At 43.3% G+C, this 17,099-nt stretch overlaps 2 protein-coding genes across 10 annotated transcripts in view; both read right to left on the bottom strand.

Moving 5' to 3' along the window:
- The window catches only part of LOC114850353 (uncharacterized protein DDB_G0271670-like), a 38,528-nt gene extending 29,797 nt beyond the window's left edge, over positions 1 to 8,731 (bottom strand). For 4 of the 8 annotated variants that reach the window (XM_055514451.1, XM_055514450.1, XM_055514436.1 and 1 more), the window contains exons 1-6: positions 7,720 to 7,856; positions 4,515 to 4,644; positions 4,144 to 4,179; positions 3,115 to 3,414; positions 2,791 to 3,036; positions 2,538 to 2,702 (exon numbers count right to left, since the gene is read on the bottom strand). The gene's annotated coding sequence lies outside the window, so the exon portion shown is untranslated. Of the gene's footprint in view, positions 1 to 2,537; positions 2,703 to 2,790; positions 3,037 to 3,114; positions 3,736 to 4,143; positions 4,180 to 4,514; positions 4,645 to 7,719; positions 7,857 to 8,199; positions 8,337 to 8,617 lie in introns of those variants that run through there. The other 4 variants (XM_055514439.1, XM_055514437.1, XM_055514447.1 and 1 more) reach the window with 4 other exon arrangements.
- Positions 8,732 to 12,681: 3,950 nt separating this feature from the next.
- Positions 12,682 to 17,054, bottom strand: LOC114851246 (platelet glycoprotein Ib alpha chain). Of its 2 annotated transcripts, XM_029142962.3 has the most exons (6): positions 16,400 to 17,054; positions 15,955 to 16,050; positions 15,657 to 15,848; positions 14,605 to 14,700; positions 14,326 to 14,505; positions 12,682 to 14,187 (listed from the first exon to the last, which is right to left on the bottom strand). In XM_029142962.3, the coding sequence occupies exons 1-6, from the start codon at positions 16,550 to 16,552 to the stop codon at positions 12,913 to 12,915; spliced, it is 1,992 nt and encodes a 663-aa protein (XP_028998795.1). In that variant the 5' UTR covers positions 16,553 to 17,054; the 3' UTR covers positions 12,682 to 12,912. The 2 variants fall into 2 exon arrangements, with proteins under 2 accessions (XP_028998795.1, XP_040928925.1); XM_041072991.2 differs by lacking the exons at positions 15,657 to 15,848; positions 15,955 to 16,050; positions 16,400 to 17,054 and adding an exon at positions 14,801 to 15,579.
- Positions 17,055 to 17,099: the final 45 nt, after the last annotated feature.

The following is a 17,099-nucleotide window of genomic DNA, read 5'->3' as shown; positions in this document are numbered from 1 at the left end:
ACTCAGCTATATATGTCCTTGGAACCAAATGAAACAGATCAACTAGTCAAAATTCAGGGTTGTTTAAAAGACATCAAATCCTGGATGTCCCAAAACTTCCTTCAACTAAATTCAGATAAAACCGAAATTCTTATTGTTGGGCCTAAAAATCCGAGAGAGACACTATTGAGTCAGATAGCCACCCTGGATGGCATAACATTAGCTTCAGATTCTACTGTGAGGAACCTTGGTGTCATCTTTGACCAGGATCTCTCTTTTACATCACACATTAAACAAATCTCCAGAACCGCCTACTTTCATCTTAGAAATATAGCTAAAATCAGAAGCATCCTCTCTCAGAGTGATGCAGAGAAACTGATCCATGCATTTGTTACCTCCAGACTGGACTACTGTAACTCCTTACTCATAGGATGTCCTAACAGCTCCTTAAAAAGCCTACAGCTCGTTCAAAATGCTGCAGCCAGAGTTCTGACAGGACTTAGAAAGAGAGATCACATTTCTCCTACATTAGCTTCTATGCACTGGCTGCCTGTAAAATGTAGGATAGAATTTAAAATTCTCCTACTCACCTACAAAGTACTCAATGATAAAGCTCCTTCTTATCTTAAAGACCTCATAGTTCCTTATGCTCCCAGCAGAACACTTCGTTCTCAGAGCGCTGGGCTACTTGTGGTTCCTAGAGTGTTTAAATGTAGAACGGGGGGCAGAGCTTTTAGCTCCAAGCTCCTCTCCTCTGGAACCAGCTCCCTCTTCAGGTTCGAGAAGCTGACACACTCTCCACCTTTAAGATTAGGCTTAAAACCTTCCTTTTTGATAAAGCTTATAGTTAGAGATGGTTCAGGTCACTGGCAATTATTGTTAGTCACAGGAACCATCTCTTAGTTAAGCTGCAATAGATATAGACTGCTGAGGACTTAATTTATACAGTGAGCTCCTCTGTTTCCTTCTACCTCCTCTGTCCAATAACCTCCCATCATTGTCCCATGTTTAACTAACCTTGTCTCTTTCTCTCCAGTAGTGCTTCTCTCTCTCTCTCTCTCTCTCTCTCTCTCTCTCTCTCTCTCTCTGTCTCTCTCTCCTCCACTCTGTCCTCACCTACAGGTATCATTGGACTCAAAGTTTGGTGTCTGTGATGGGCAGCTGCTGATCCAACCGTCCTGCCTGTGCTTTGTTGTTGCTTGTTGTTGTTGCTGTGCTTTTCTCTCTCTCTATCCTCTCACCCCAACCGGTCGAGGCAGATGGCTGCCCACATCCAGCCTGGTTCTGCTGGAGGTTTCTTCCTCGTTAGAGAGGGAGTTTTTCCTCTCCACTGTTGCTGTCAAATTAAATGCTTGCTGTTTGTGGGATTTGTTGGGTTTAGTTGTGTGAGGTTTTAAACCTTACTTTGTAAAGTGCCTTGAGATAACTTTGTTGTGATATGGCGCTATATAAATAAAATTGAATTGAATTGAATTGAATCTCTGAGTTGTACCATGGAGCTAACCTTCTCTGATTCACTGTCCTCTTCTTCAGAGGAGCCACTGTGTCTAACATTGTACGTAGAGAAGCTGCAGCATCATCTAAAAGACAGTCAACCTCAATCATCTGCCTGAATCTGGCAACAGTGTTGTCAGATAAACATCTGCTGTAGTAAGATTTCTTTCCAGCTGCTGTAAGGTCAATCTACATGATTGTTAATGTCTCCCACTACAATGAGTTTATCTGTGCTAAGAACTAAGTCACATAAGAATTCATATAATTTGCTGCTACTCCTCCACCTAGAACAGATCTATAGAACAGATCTATGTGATGGTCACCTATTGTCATAACCTGGACTGATCAGTTGCCATTTCCTGTTTTATTTTCATGTACTTCTGGTTTGGTTTTGTTATGTTGAGTTTCTACCATTCAGGGGGACCTTCTGATCCTTTATTATTGGAGCTATTTTTAACATTGTGAGATTAAATTTTCTCCTTGTCTTTATTTGTCACCAGAGTTTAACAGAACAGTTCTTTAAGAAGAACTTCCTCTGTGTTAAAGTCTTTGTGCCCTGATGGTGGTAAAAAAAACTGCAGGACTAGTAATGTATAAAATCAATCTATGAATGACTAATTCAATGAATAATTAATTAATATAAACAATTTGATGTGAAACAGCTGTAGAACATCTGTATAGCCACATTGAATGCAGATGTTAATACAACATACTGTACATACCTGCTAATACAAGGTGATGGTTTGTTTCAGGAGAATGTTTTTTCTTACTGAAGTCACAGTGAGACACAGAGTCCGACTGAGGAGAATGTGCAGAGCTGCTGTGGTGGATGAACTAACTCAGGTTCTCACTGCGACATGAAACTGAAGGCTCATAGGTTTTATAGACTATTCACCTGGACGGTCAGCAGACATGTGCAGGTAATGCTGCTACTGTGTATGACCCGGATTCTGACCCGGGTTCTGTAACCAGGTGTAAACGGTGAATAAAATAAAGACCCTAAAGGACATTACAGAGATGTGAGCATTCAGTCACTGAGCAGCTGTTTATCACGTGTGTCTCACCGTCAGGTTTCCTCTAAAGGCAGCGTCTCACCAGTAGAACCAGTAAAACCAGCAGCAGAGCAAAGACGGAGATAACGATAAGAAACACAGAGAAAGAAGGAGGAGGAGGAGGAGGAGAGAGGGAGGAAGCAGCTGCAGAGGTCTGAACTGTGGACGCTGGTTTATCTGAAACACACAAATAATTCTCCAACTTATTTTACATTAAAGTTGTCCCATCCTGTTATTACGGGTCAGTGGTCGGTCCCCTGCTGACCTGAGACCAGCATCCAGCTGGACGCAGACTCTCCACCAGCCTGGATGCTGCATTTATAGGCTCCTTCATCAGACTTGGTGACACGGTGGATGGTCATGTGACCTGTAGGCTCAGTCCTGATGAGGGAGCCATCTTTATAGAAATCAGCTGGGAGCTTGGAGGGAGGGCTCTTTGTTTGACAGTGCAGAGTGACATCATGTCCCTCCATCACAGGGAGGACAGGACTCTGCAGGATCACTGATCCACCTCAACACAGAGACAAACCACAGCATTTCATCATGTCCACACACACTCATCAGCACTAAGTCCACAGTGTGATCTTACCAGAGACACTGATGTTGATGCTGCTGCTGCTGCTGCTGCTGCTGCTGCTGCTGCTGCTGCTGCTGCTGCTGGATGCAGAGCTGGACTCGCACCAGTAAACTCCACTGTCAAATGGGACAATGGCACTAAGCATGCAGGTAGAACCTTCAGGTTCTCCCCATTCTTCACACTCAGCTCTAGTGTCTCTGCTCGTGTTCCTCCTCAGTCTCCATCCTCCAGATGCGTCGTCGTCCTCACAGCTCAGAGACACAGACTCTCCTCTGAAGAACTGAGACCTGCTGGGACTCACAGTCAGACGAACTGTGAATTCAAGATAATTCCAAATATGTAAATGCCCGTTGACAGTGAATGAAAGGTTCTGAGTAAATCTCAACAAGCTGTGTTTCAGCTGTCAGAACAGCATAGAACCATGCTGCCCTCACCCCAGGACATTCTTAACAGGGACGAGCAGACAGCAGCTGGTGCTCCTCAGACATGAGGAGCGTTTGGGTCGTCTCCAAGAACATCCATAGAGTCTCTACAGTTCACTCTGAAGGTTTGGCTCTGTTCACCGCAGCCCCAACCTAGATGTTTGCCATGTTAACCCATCTCTGCACATCATCCCTGAGATCCTTCCTGTGCCTATGGTCAAGCCACATAGCATCATAATAGGTCCGTATTATTTCTCAAATCTGGACCTTGTTACACTTTCTTATTGTGGGAGTCAACAGAGCTCTTTAGCCTCTGTTTTTTTTATATATATTTGTCCTGACAGGATATCCACAGCTGGACCCCAGCAGGTTCTACAACACAGACTCAAGTACATTTTCTTATACTGCATGAGTGACGCATGATTCAGTGACAGCAGAAGTTACCAAGTAGGATTCATTTCTCCAGCCACTGTTAACCAGCAATAATGCTTTCAATTGTTAATGCGTGTGTAGATGGGTTTTGTAGGTTTTGTGTAGATATGATTTTTTTTATTTAACTTTAGAATTTATCTTAATTTTTGTTGTGTGTATTTGCTTGTGATAGAAGCAGTTTACTAACCTTGGTTTGTTTCACAGCAGAGCAAAGAGATCAGCACTGAGGACAAATAGATTAATTATGTTGGTATTATGTCATCACATGTGTAGAAAAAGGGTGAAATTACAAAACCCAGGTTCTAAATGTTTACAAGAGGTGTGTTTAATTTAATTTATGAAATTAAAACAGTATGTATTTGCATGGGAATATAAACTTAACGCGCTTCAGTGACTAAAGCCTTCACCTGTGACTGATAATTACTCTTGAACATACTAGAAGTGTTTTGTTAGTTAAATATGACATTTTAGGAATCCATACATGGTTTTCAGTGTTATCTCATATGTTACAGCGTGTCTCTCTACTTCTAACATTTAAAGCTAGGGGGTCTTACTCACCCTGCAGCCACACAAAAGATGTTTGTCCCATGGTAACACATAGTGGTGTGAACAGTGGTGACTAAGTCTGGTGTTGTTCCTCCCCAGATGAGCCCTCCTCCTTCCTTTATTTAGCGGAGTTTGGGTGAGTCTGTGGTTGAAACATGAGCCATAACATACTAACGAACACTGAGGTAAAAAAGACTTGTTAGACCCTTAACGTGTTGAACAACTGGTTCAAATCTGTAAAATGCAATCAAAAGCATGAGTCACACATTAAACCATGTACAGGACACAAAAACAGTAACATTAACAAACATAACATCAACATTCATTCAGCAAAAACTGTGGAGATGCAACTTAATGTTTGCTGCTGTTCACAACAAACATTTGGAATAAAAATGAATGTGTGTGAATCATGATGGCTGATGCTCGGGAGAATAAGGTCTGTGGTTTGATCATTTAGACATGATGATTAACATGTGGGCAACCCACCCTTGTTTGAGTCTGTGTGTCAAAGTGATTTCACTTAAAGAAAAGTGTTCAGCACCGCCTCACGCTCCTGATGCCCAGGTTGAGCTCAGAGTAGAACACACCCACATGTACTTTATGCTTGTACAGCGTTCACTGATGTGGACTGTGTCATTAAATGTAAAGCCAACAACTGTAAATATTAATCAGTTAGTCACTGACATCAGACCTAATCTTAACCTAATATGAAGGCTGCTTATTAAACACCTCCTACAAACTAGTGAATGTTGTGTCATACAGTAGGTGTTTGAATCTCAACGTTTAGTATTTCCCCACGTCCCTGAACGCAACGTTCGCGTTCAACTCAGCAGGAAGTTTCACCCGTTACTCCACGTGTTCCGGTTAAAACCAGCCTCCGTCGACTGCGGTCAAGTGAGCCGTCGTTCGTTCATCCGTCGTTCAGCCGCGCTTCAAAAACGTCTTGCGCCCGTATTACGCGCTTTACAGCAGAGCAGAAAACACGCTCGTCGCGACTTCCTCTTTTAATAGCGAGACGTCGGTCTGTTCAAAATATGGAAATCTACGAAACAAAATATTGCATATATAGAAAAACTGTCGCCTAATAAAGATCTCTGTACTTTTACTGTAAAATTAAGCATTTATTAGTATTTAAAAATACCATGTCATACTGTAAAACCTTTATAATTAACAACTTAACTTGGTGCATAGTTCCAGGCTCAGACTACTTTCTCCTTATTCTACTAGTGATGTACTATCACCACACAAAGATCTGTGTATCTTTACTGTATAGTTTAGGATTTAGCAGTACTTTAAAGTACTATGTCATAATGTAATACAGTCAACTTTGATTATTAATAACTTGACTTTGGTGCATAGTTCCAGGCCCAGACCACTTTCTCCTTATTCTACTAGAGATGTACTATCACCACACAAAGATCTGTGTACTTTTACTGCATAGTTTAGGATTTTAGTAGTACCATGTTATGCTGAAATATGGCCCTTACAGTCAAGCATAAAACCAATAAGTACTGCACTACAAACAGTGTAGTGTGTAACTTTCTTTTTTATTGTTTTAAGTCTGTATTGTGAAGAGAGAATAATTGCATTAAATCTAATCCTGAATATTTGGTTATATACATTTTGTATTTACATTTTAGTGTTCAAAACTAGATATTACAATGTGTAAGAACAGAGACGGCAATAACTTTGATAAAACAAACTCCAGACATGGGAAATGGTTTAATGAGAACAAATAACGATTTCAGTATCCATCCATTTTCAACCGCTTTTTCTGGGGGCGGTCGCGGGGGCAACAGTCTAAGCAAACTCCAAACTTCCCTCTCTCCGGACACGTCCTCCAGTTCAGCCCAGGACCTGTTTGCCTTGGGAGACCCTACCAGGGGCATTTAGCCCCCGACAACATAGCTCCCGGGGTCATTCAGGCACACAAACTCCTCCACCACGTTAATGTATGTTTCACACATAAATATTCAGTTTTTGACCGTTCCATGACTTTATATTAAACATTAAACATTTAGTTTCAACATTAAAAGTCACACTTTGGAGTCCTAACAGATGTTAAAAGGATTGTACACCTCTAGTAGAACAAGGGGAAAGTGGTCTGGGCGTGGAACTATGCACCAAAGTCGAGTTATTAATGATTAAAGTTGACTATACGGCCCATATGGTTACAGTATGAATTGGTAGATTTGAATACTAATAAATCCTAAACTATACAGTAAAAATACATGAATATTTGTGGGGTGATAATACATCTCTAGTAGATCAGGGGAAAGTGGTCTGAGCCTGGAACTATACACCAAAGTTAAGTTAATAATTCTAAAAGTTTTACAGTATGACATGGTATTTCTAAATACTAATAAATGCTTAATTTTACAGTAAAAGTACACAGATCTTTATTAGGCGACAGTTTTTCTATATATGCAATAATTTGTTTCGTAGATTTCCATATTTTGAACAGACCGACGTCTCGCTATGAAAAGAGGAAGTTGCGACGAGCGTGTTTTGTGCTCTGCTGTAAAGCGCGTAATACGGGCGCAAGACGTTTTTGAAACGCGGCTGAACGACGGATGAACGAACGACGGCTCACTTGACCGCAGTCCTCCGTCGGTCCCTGTTCGGCGATTGCCCACTAGTACCGACTTATTGCCTGCGTGTAATACTGGACTCGTGCTGGATGAACTGATCAGCAGCAGCTGCTCCGAAAAGATGAGGAGCGGTTTTCCTCCAGAAGCAGCTGCTTTTCATGCAGGAGGATGAGCGTTAACTTTACGTGCAGAGACGAACGGTGAGGTTCGTTTAAATTGTTAATTGTCTGTTAAAAATAATTTGATCAGACGGAAAATAAAGGTGAAACACAAATTAGTGGACAGATACTGGTTCCTACGTTGTTATAATAGTGTTGCTGTCAGTGGTGCTGTAGTTTTAAATGGTCTGTATTTAATCTACGGGTTCCTAAATGTTTTATAACTAATGAAATATGCAGTATTAACAAATGCGCAGTTAAAGCCTCGCAAATATGTTTGTATGTCCTGATGAACACGCTGACCTGCTTTATTACTCTGTTTGCGCTATTGTTGAACTTGTCTGAATGTAAATAAAACGGGAGTATAAATATTTAGAATAATCAGTCTTGTCCACAGTCTTGTCATAGAAAAACGTGTACACAACTCAGTTACACTGAACGCTGTGTCTGCTCTTTAACGCAACGTACCGTGTCACGTGGTTCATGACATTTTCCACAACAACAACAACGTTCGTCATCGTACCTCCGCAGAAATGTGGCGTTTGGAGTTTGTCCTGTGGTTTTTGGTAGTTTGTGTACTTCCTCCATCTGAAGGTGAGCTGTGCTGCATTTTGTCGCAGACTCGAAAACACAGTTTAGTGTGAGTCACCGCTGGCGTGACGCCAGATTAAGGCTTGGCCTCAGTTTGTGGTGGCGTTTGTTTCGTTTTCACAGCTGTTTGACGTTGAAAAGTTAGAAATTCTTGTTCTGAATAATAAGTGTAATAAATGACATTTCATTAAAAAAAAGGTTTAATTAACAAAATGTCAAGTTTTATTATTTATTAGACTCATGCTGTTGTTTATTTTATATGTTCATAAGCTGAAAACGCAGATGACACGTGTACATAAAACTCTGGTTACTGTTGTTAACGCCAGTCACTACATGGACGAGCGGCAAGTTTTTTACCTGGTCCTGGTCAGTTGTATAATGGCTTTTGCTTTCTGCTCTGGTTTAGGTCAAGAAGAGATCAAAGCAAAACCAGGAAAAGACGTTCCTCTTCCATGTCACGGTCCCAGAAATGACCAAATTACACTGTTGGAGTGATGAAACCGGAGCTGAACGCAGAAGGTTTCGTTTTCTTCTACAGAAACAACCGCTCATATGAAAGCTACCAGCATCCGTCTTATCGTGGTCGGGTGGAGCTGAGAGACAAGTCATCAGTGAAGGATGGAGACGTGTCAGTGATCCTGAAGAACGCCGCCATAGGCGACTCCGGAACGTACGAGTGTCGAATCATCATCAGCAACACAATACACGGCGAGCGAAGCACGTCTGAGCTCAGACGGCTCCTCAGCCTGAAAGTTACAGACTCAGGTAAGTTTACCTCATTTCACTTAGTCATCTCAGGGCTGACCTCTCACAGCTATTTGTGATTTGCAGGTGAGACTGCAGAAAACACCTGGGACGGAGGGAACAAGGGAGAAGGGAACAAGGGAGAAGGAAACAAGGGAGAAGGAAACAAGGGAGAAGGAAACAAGGGTGAAAGACGCAGTGATGAAGGAAGCTTGGATGAAACCACACCAATAAGTCCAGGAGCCATAGTTGCTATAGTTGCGGGTCTTGTTGGTGGTGTTATTGTTGTTCTTTACCTTATGCGCTATAGAAAAGATCGCTCAAAGTTTAAAAAGTGTCTCACCGTGCTAAAGCCTCTGCAGCCACAGGAAGTGTAGAGAACAGTAGCTTTTCCAAAGGCCTCCACCAGCTGAACTCATGTCTGCAGGTGTCCAAGGATTAATGATTCTCTTCACTTTGAGCAGTTTCAGGTTTAAGTCTTGTTTTTTTAAACAAAACTAAATATAAATGTTTATAAAATGCTCTGTCACGAACCATCATTGTTAAAGACGTCACAATGCATTCTTCAAAAAGTGAGCACAAATGAGGTTCTCTATGACTCACATGCCCCCAGTTCATACGAGGTAATATTCTGTTAAGCTTCTGTTTTTTTGCACTTAATGTATTTAATTTCATCAAAATATTATCATTGTAAAGAAAAAAAGAGTTGTGTTTAATGATTTCTGATTCATTGGTTTTTGTTAAATAAATGCCAGGCTTTGACTGTGGGAGTGGGATGGTAGCAGCGCTAGTCTGGAACCTGGCTCTGTGGACCCAACTACATCACTCCACACTCATCCACTATGAGGTGCATCCTGCTGATGGAGACACTGGGGGGGGCTACTGGGAAGTGGTGTCACCCACTGTCCCTCCCAGAGTAAATTGCCCCTCAGTTTGAATTGCATTAGTCATATACAACAGACATTACTGTTGAATTGTAAATAAATGTTTGCTGTATGTGGGGTTTGTTGGGTTTAGTTGTGTGAGGTCTTAAACCAACCTTGTAAAGTGCCTTGGGATAACCTTGTTTTCATTTGGTGCTATATAAATTAATTGAATCATCCAGGACTCTGGAGGCTGCCTCCCTGGGGGCAGGGCCTTGGCTTTGATGGCTCTGCCAGGGTTCCTCATACCTAAGTACATACTCATACATTGGGGGGAGGGGACTTCACTGGGGCCTGGAGGCGAGGCCAGCTGTGCGTCGCCTCCAGGCCTGGTGGAGAGATCTCCACCCAGTTTTAACTACACAATAGGGTGAGAGGAATTAATAATGTCTGATTATATTTGCGATATTGTAAGTATTATGTGATTATGTATGATTATATATGCTGCAGACGAGAACACTTGTCAGATCGGTCGCTCTCATCAGAATTTATTACAATTTATTACACATTCCTCACCAACTCAACATCTTAACATCCTCTTCCACAACTGCCTTAGGTTTTTAGAGCATCCTAACCTAATGTAATGCAAAGCATACCTATAATTTCACGGTGGAATTGTCTGAGAGTCTGCTTAAACATGACCAAACGTTTAAACACACACAAAAGCATTACCAACATACACATTAATGACCTGGGAGCTTCTACTGGAGAGCGGGGGACTCGTATTCCACGTTACGTTGCTCACCCTGCACCAGTCTGTAGCTGCTAGCATGTTAGCATGCTAGCGCTCGACTCCACGCGTTCACACCACTTCAAACTGTGTCTTACAGAAACGTTAACAGTGCGCCACTTTGGGAATATTCTCATTAAAATCGCACTCATTAAAATGCTGTGCATTTTGGCAAGGCTGCCCTTTAAACTAACCTGTGTAACAGGATAAACGACGAGCACGCGTGTTGTCACATCGGTCGCTCTCGTCAGAATGACCGGAAGCGAGCTGCAGCACAATGGCGGTGCTCCTCTACTGCCCCCCACTGGCCCGGATGGTGTAAACACAAAACAATTAACTTTAAATGTTACAGCAGGGCCAATGACATCAAATGAAATGTGACCACATTTTGTATGGGTCACATATGCACATACTGTAGGTGTATTTATGTATTAGTAATATTAACAATTATTATCAACATTAAAATAATGTTCTAGTGGTGTAAGTAAGATGTCTCTTTATATATATATATATATATATATATATATAGATATATATATATATATATATATATATATATATATATATATATATATATATATCTATATATATATATATATATATATATATATATATATATATATATATATATATATATCCTGTGCAGCCAGGATGAGTGCCTCTGTGCTGTCCTTCAGCCCAGCCCTGAAGCAGCAGGCCCTGAGCACCAGAGCCATAGAGGCCCAGATCTACCACACCAGACAAGACCCAAGGTGTAGACTGTGCAAAGAGGCCCCTGAGACGGTCCAGCACATAACTGCAGGGTGTAAGATGCTGGCAGGCAAAGCATACATGGAACGCCATAACCAAGTGGCTGGCATAGTATACAGGAACATCTGCGCAGAGTATGGACTGGAAACCCCAAGGTCAAAGTGGGAAACACCTCCCAAGGTGGTAGAGAACGAGCGAGCCAAGATCCTGTGGGACTTCCAGATCCAGACTGACAGAATGGTAATGGCGAACCAACCAGACATTGTGGTGGTGGATAAAGAGCAGAGGAAAGCCGTAGTGGTGGATGTGGCAATACCAAGCGATGGCAACATCAGGAAAAAGGAACATGAGAAACTAGAGAAATACCAAGGGCTCAGAGAAGAACTGGAGAAGGCTTGGAAGGTGAAGGCCACAGTGGTGCCTGTGGTGATTGGAGCACTAGGGGCTGTGACCCCCAAACTGAAGGAGTGGCTACAACAGATCCCTGGAAAAACATCCGAAATCTCAGTCCAGAAAAGTGTTTTGGGAGTTTTTTTTAAATATATATTATTATTATTATTATTATGAAGTGTCCAGTGTAAATATTTGTTTTATCTGCACATGTTGATCCATGGAACCACTGAGTTAATTTCTGTTCGTGTTTGTCTTGGGAGGATGGTTTAGAGTAAAGTCAAAGAGAAAGTAATGAAAGTGCCCTTGAACCAGGCGTTTACTGTCACTGTGCCCCAAATACTGAATGTTTTATCTTGTCTCTAGATAATTGTCACAGGCCTTTACCGGATCATTATACAGGCGCAATGTTCACAGTCGGACCCATTTTTGTGTTTCTGTAACAGCTGAAGTTGAAGAGTCCCTGGTGACATTAAAGATGGTGGTTATCCCCGTCTCTGATCGTAGGACTTAATATAAAAGTATGTCTCCACCATGTTAAATGCTGTGTTCTGTTGAAGCTAAGAGATGATCATTAGTGACTCTAACCAGAGCTTTTTGTGTGCTATGAAGTTTTCTAAATCAGACTGAATATCTTCATACAGGTTATTTCTACTCAGGTGGGTCCGTGTACGTTTTAACAGTTTGATTTCCCCACCAGATTAAAGGATCATTGTATGTGTAATTACAGTATCAGAGATGTCTACTAATGAAGGTGGTTTAATTCAGGTGTGGACCTTCCTCCAGTCCTTGAACACGTCTTGGGAACTTCATCAGACGTCAGGTGACAAACAGCTAATCACATTCTACATAGCACTTACAACCTCTTACCTCGACACCTGTTAAATAAATTTTGCAGCCGATGATCGGATAACACTCTTATTTTGAACTCCAGCTAAAGATGCTAAAATCAGCGAATTAAGCAACATTCGGGAGGAGCAAAGCAGAAGGTTGTTTCACATAACATGTTTATCTGATGCACTTCGAATTGTTGACTTCTTACTTTGAAGAGAGTTACTGTAAATTTAATGCTGATCCTGAAACGCTGATGTTGGTTGATCTTCACTCTCATCATGTTTAAGCTGATGGATACTGGTCAACATGGCAGCAGGAAACCAGCTGAGCTGTCGTCATCCAGCAGCTTCCTGTTTGTGCTAGTAATAAAAACAGCTGTGTAGCTGTTCTTCACAATAAAATGTTGTTTGTTCCTCCAACTTAAACCAGCAAAAATCCAATAATAATAATGATAATTCTTTAAGACCATTTTATTCTCTGTTCGTATCTTTATTAACAAAGTCTAACTCCATTCAAACACAGACTGGTTTTGTGCTGTGGCCACAGATTTCATACTAGACATTAAGTTCACAGTCTTTATTCTGTTGTGCTTTCATATTGCGTGAGACAACGTGCTTGTTCTCGGCATCATAAACAATTTATAGATAAACTGACTGATAAATACAGATTTAAGAACAAGCTGAGTTTTACGCTTCACAGTCAAAGAGCGGCCCCGTCCTCAGGAGGCGTGGCCTCCCCCCACGGCATGCTGGGTAGGAAGCCTGCCAGCCACTCCCCCCAGCTGCTCCTGGGCTCCGCCTCCTTCACCTCCCATCCTCCCACCACCCAGTCCAGCTCCTGCCTCGCTCCTCCTGCCTCCTCCCTCTCTTCTCTCAGAATTACACTGTAGCTCCTCTTTGAAGCCCCTCCCCCCCTCGCTCCCCCTTCGCCCCCGACCTTCCTCCCTGCTTCCTCTGCAGATACCCGACACTCCTCCATCACCCTCCATGCTTCTATCGCTTCCTCTTTGCTTATCAGGCGGTAAAGCGTCTTCCTGTACACCCTCGTCTCCCCCCCCCTCGTTGCTCCTTCTGCTGCTGTTGGCTGCAGATTGACGAGGACTTGTTCTTTGCCTCCATCTGCTTCCTTCTCCTCAGCCGCCTCTTCTTCTCTATGAACATACAGAACAGAGCGATAGAGCGCCTTCACGCCTCCTGTTGCTTCCTTCTCTTCCTTGTTGAGTGTTAACAGCTCCACTCTCTCTCCTCCTACCCCCCTCCTGGCCTGGACCTTGCTGCGTGGCCTGTACACCCTCCTGTACCACATCCACAGCCAGACGCCCGTCACCGCGACGCAGGCTGCTGACGTGATGCACAGCAGGAGGCACACGACGAAGAGCCAGAAGCAGAAAGCTGCTGCAGCTCTGTGGGCTCTAGTTCTAGCCCAGCGATCAGCAGCGGTGACGCTCCCACCCAGTGAGGGGCTGGAGGTGGTGGCCTTACTGGAGGTGGTGGTGGTGATCTTAGTGGAAACAGTGGCAGCCATAGTGGCGATGCCCTTGGTGGTGGTGGTTTTACTGGCGGTGGTTGTGGTCTTGGTGGGAATGGTGGTGGTCTTACTGGGGATAGTGGTGGTCTTACTGGGGATCTGTGGGGTTTCCCATGGTCTTGGTTCAGCTGTTGGTGCAGTTGATTTGGATGTTGCAGGTTCAGGAGGAATAATCATGGTGGTTCCAGGACGTTCTGTTATGCTGGTAATAGAACCCATTAGAGGAGCATTCAGGGAACGTGAGCCATCTCCTCTGCTCAGTGATGCTGAATGGTGAGCTGCTTCCATGAGAGTGAAGGTCCGATACCAGGACCACGTACGCACGTCTCTGTAAACAGCTGTAACGACGTGTGAAGCGTCGCTGTCGGGGGTTTCCTTTGAACACAGGTCAGATTCGTCCAGACTCATTACAGCTTTGCCTTTATGGAGCTGTGGAGACTCACACACCTGAGACCAGATAACAACCACACCATTCAGTCAGTTTATTTAATAATCTGGGGTTTAGATACTAATTGAACTAAGACACGAGCTTCCTGTGAAACGTTACTGGTTAACGTGGGTACAGCCTCTTTCCTCTGTACTCACCACGCTCTCTGCATCGCTATTGATGATCGGGCCATCGCGGACGTAGACGTTGAACTCGTAATCATTAAGGTATTTGTGCAAATACTTCAGGGAACAGTTACAGGTCCAGGGGTTGATGGACAGGTAGAGGTAAGGCACCTCCTCCTTCTTCATGAACCAATCATCTGGCATCACCTTGATCTGAAATGGAGACGTTAGACATCTGCCCACTACATGTAAAGAACTCAACTGCAGCCACTGGTACATGATGCAACTAAACACACCGACTTATTCTCTCACCTTGTTGCTCTCCAGGTAGAGGGTTTCTAAGGCAGGAAGAGGGTGAAGCATGACCCTGGGAAGCACGCTAATGTGATTGGAAGACAGGTCCAGGATCTAAAAAGAGGCAGCCAATTGTCAGGAAGTGCAGGTATTGGACCCACATGTACAGTGCGGAGAGGTTTTATTTGAAGACAAGGTAAGCAGGGTTATTTACAGAAGATCTCAGGCGTGAGTACAAAGGAACAGGCAAACTCAGATCCGGGGACAGGCAAGGGTTCGACATGGAGTGAGCATGGCAGAAGTACAGGTAAGGAACAGGCTTATCTCCTTGTCAGACGGTCAGGTACAGTACCAGGATGTTCACAGCGACGGTACAGGCAGGGAGCAGGCATGAATCGAAGGTCAGGTTCAAGCAAGATCAAGACAATGGTGCGCTATGCGAGAGTGCTGAAAGTGGTGAGTACACGCAACGATCCGGCGTCTGACTGCCGTCTGAGGTGGTGACTAAATACTGGTGGTGATTACATGATTATTGTCAGGTGTGCGTGATTAACTGGGGATGGCATGGAAACAGCTGAGACGTGGGTGAGACAGGAAGTCCTTCAGAGTAAAACAGGAACATTACAGGAACAGGACTAAAACCTGACACCAATCAGGCGTTACATCCTTAAACAATGACAGGACTTAGTATGACATCAGGACTGAGTTCACCCTTTAATGTCATAACTTTGTTCAGACATCTACAGCTATAGTCAGAGTGGTTTTAATATTGACTGGTCAAAAGGCATCTAATGAATCTTTAAATGATCATGTTTTGGAAATAAATTTAATTTCCAATAGACAGTCCACATGACTGAGTCACTTTTATGATGCACCTAGATTTTTATTTCCAATAATATAATATTCTAATAAACTACATATCTTCAGTGTAAATCCACTGACGTGAACAACCCCTTTAAACCATTCCCTGAGCTCATTCATGTCTTCGGGTTCCATGTTTTTGCTTGAATTCACAGCAGAGGCTACAGAACCAATCACACTGTAAACTCAGCAGCTCACGTGCATCTCACCTCCAGTTTGCTCAGTCCAGTGAAGGTGTGGTCCCTCAGGGAGCTGATTAAGTTGTTTTCCAGGTAGAGTTCAGTCAGAGCAGGACAGGCTGAGAAGGAGCCGTCGGACAGAGACGTCAGAAGGTTGGACCCCAGCCGGAGGACACTGAGGCTGGGCAGGATTGGACCCAGACTGGGGGTCACCTCGGGAACCTGGAGACACAGAAGGTGATGAAGCACATGTAACCGATCCCACTGAGTCACACCACTTAACATGTACACTTTAACACTGATACTGTATGTGTTTTGTGATTGATACCTGGTTTCCTGTGAGATCGATCTCATAGATCTCTGTAAATATCTGGAAGGAGGACCAGGAGAGGCTGGTGAACCGGTTCCTGGGAAACAGAAGAACCTAGAAAAAGACAACATTTATTTACTTGATGATGCTCTGAGAGGAATCTGGTGTGTCTGCAGCCATGTCCTTCATCCAGTCAGTTGGACCGGACTCGAACAGAGCCTAATTATCCAGTCACAGTGTGGAGGACAACGTCACCACAAACCTTCAGAACCGCACTTTAGGAAACAACTAAACCACAGACAACCTCGTAGCATCATGAGTAAAACCAGGAGAGATTTATTAGGATATCAAAACAAAGATATTATTTAGCCATTTATATCTATTTAGATATTGTTTCTGTTCTTCTTTAGTTCATGCATCGGTCACGTCTAAGCTGAGCTTTTCCTGTGCATCATTTTATTACCTTGGTCTTTAGTTCGAATCCTTCCGGTACGTGTCCGAACCCGGCGCTGGTGCAGTTCTCCCTTGGTCGGTGGTCCTTGTCCCTGTCGCTATGGCAACGATCCATCGCTGTAGCGACGGCAATGTAGGACACGAGGAAGAGAACAAGCTGCATTGTAGAAAAGAGCGCAGCTCCAGAAAGTAGGACTGAAAGGAACTGAACTGCATTTGTAGTGGGTGGAGATATAGTGGGAATAAACTGTGTGTGCGTGTGTCTCTAATTTGGCAGTTGCAGGAAGTTTGATAAAGACTCATGTTCCTTATTTGACTCCTGCCACTCAGCTACTGTTAAAGTCATGTCTTTTTCACATGTTCATGGCTTCCTGCTGTCAAACCAAACAGATAATGATAATCTGCAGTTCGAGAAGAAAACGACATGGCAAACAAAACGTTACACTTTCTGCTGAGGTTAAAGACAGATGATGAAGGTTTGTAAATGCCACTGTACTCAAGCATGGAAACATCAGCAGCTTCATGTTAAGATGTTTAGGTTGTGCTTCCACTGGGGTCTGGGACCTGCAGATCCCTCAACGCTTTGTTTTAAGCTCCTGCTAACCTTGACCTTTCATTAAGTAGCTTCATCGCAGCCAAGTGAACATCCGTCACAGTGGAGTTAGTTTCATCACAGTCAAAGAGATCAATAAACTGTAAGTATTGTGTAG

This window comes from Betta splendens, chromosome 2 (assembly GCF_900634795.4).
Source record: "Betta splendens chromosome 2, fBetSpl5.4, whole genome shotgun sequence".
NCBI lineage: Eukaryota > Metazoa > Chordata > Actinopteri > Anabantiformes > Osphronemidae > Betta > Betta splendens.
Note: the sequence above shows the minus strand (reverse complement) of the source record. Positions and strands in the feature narration are given on the sequence as shown.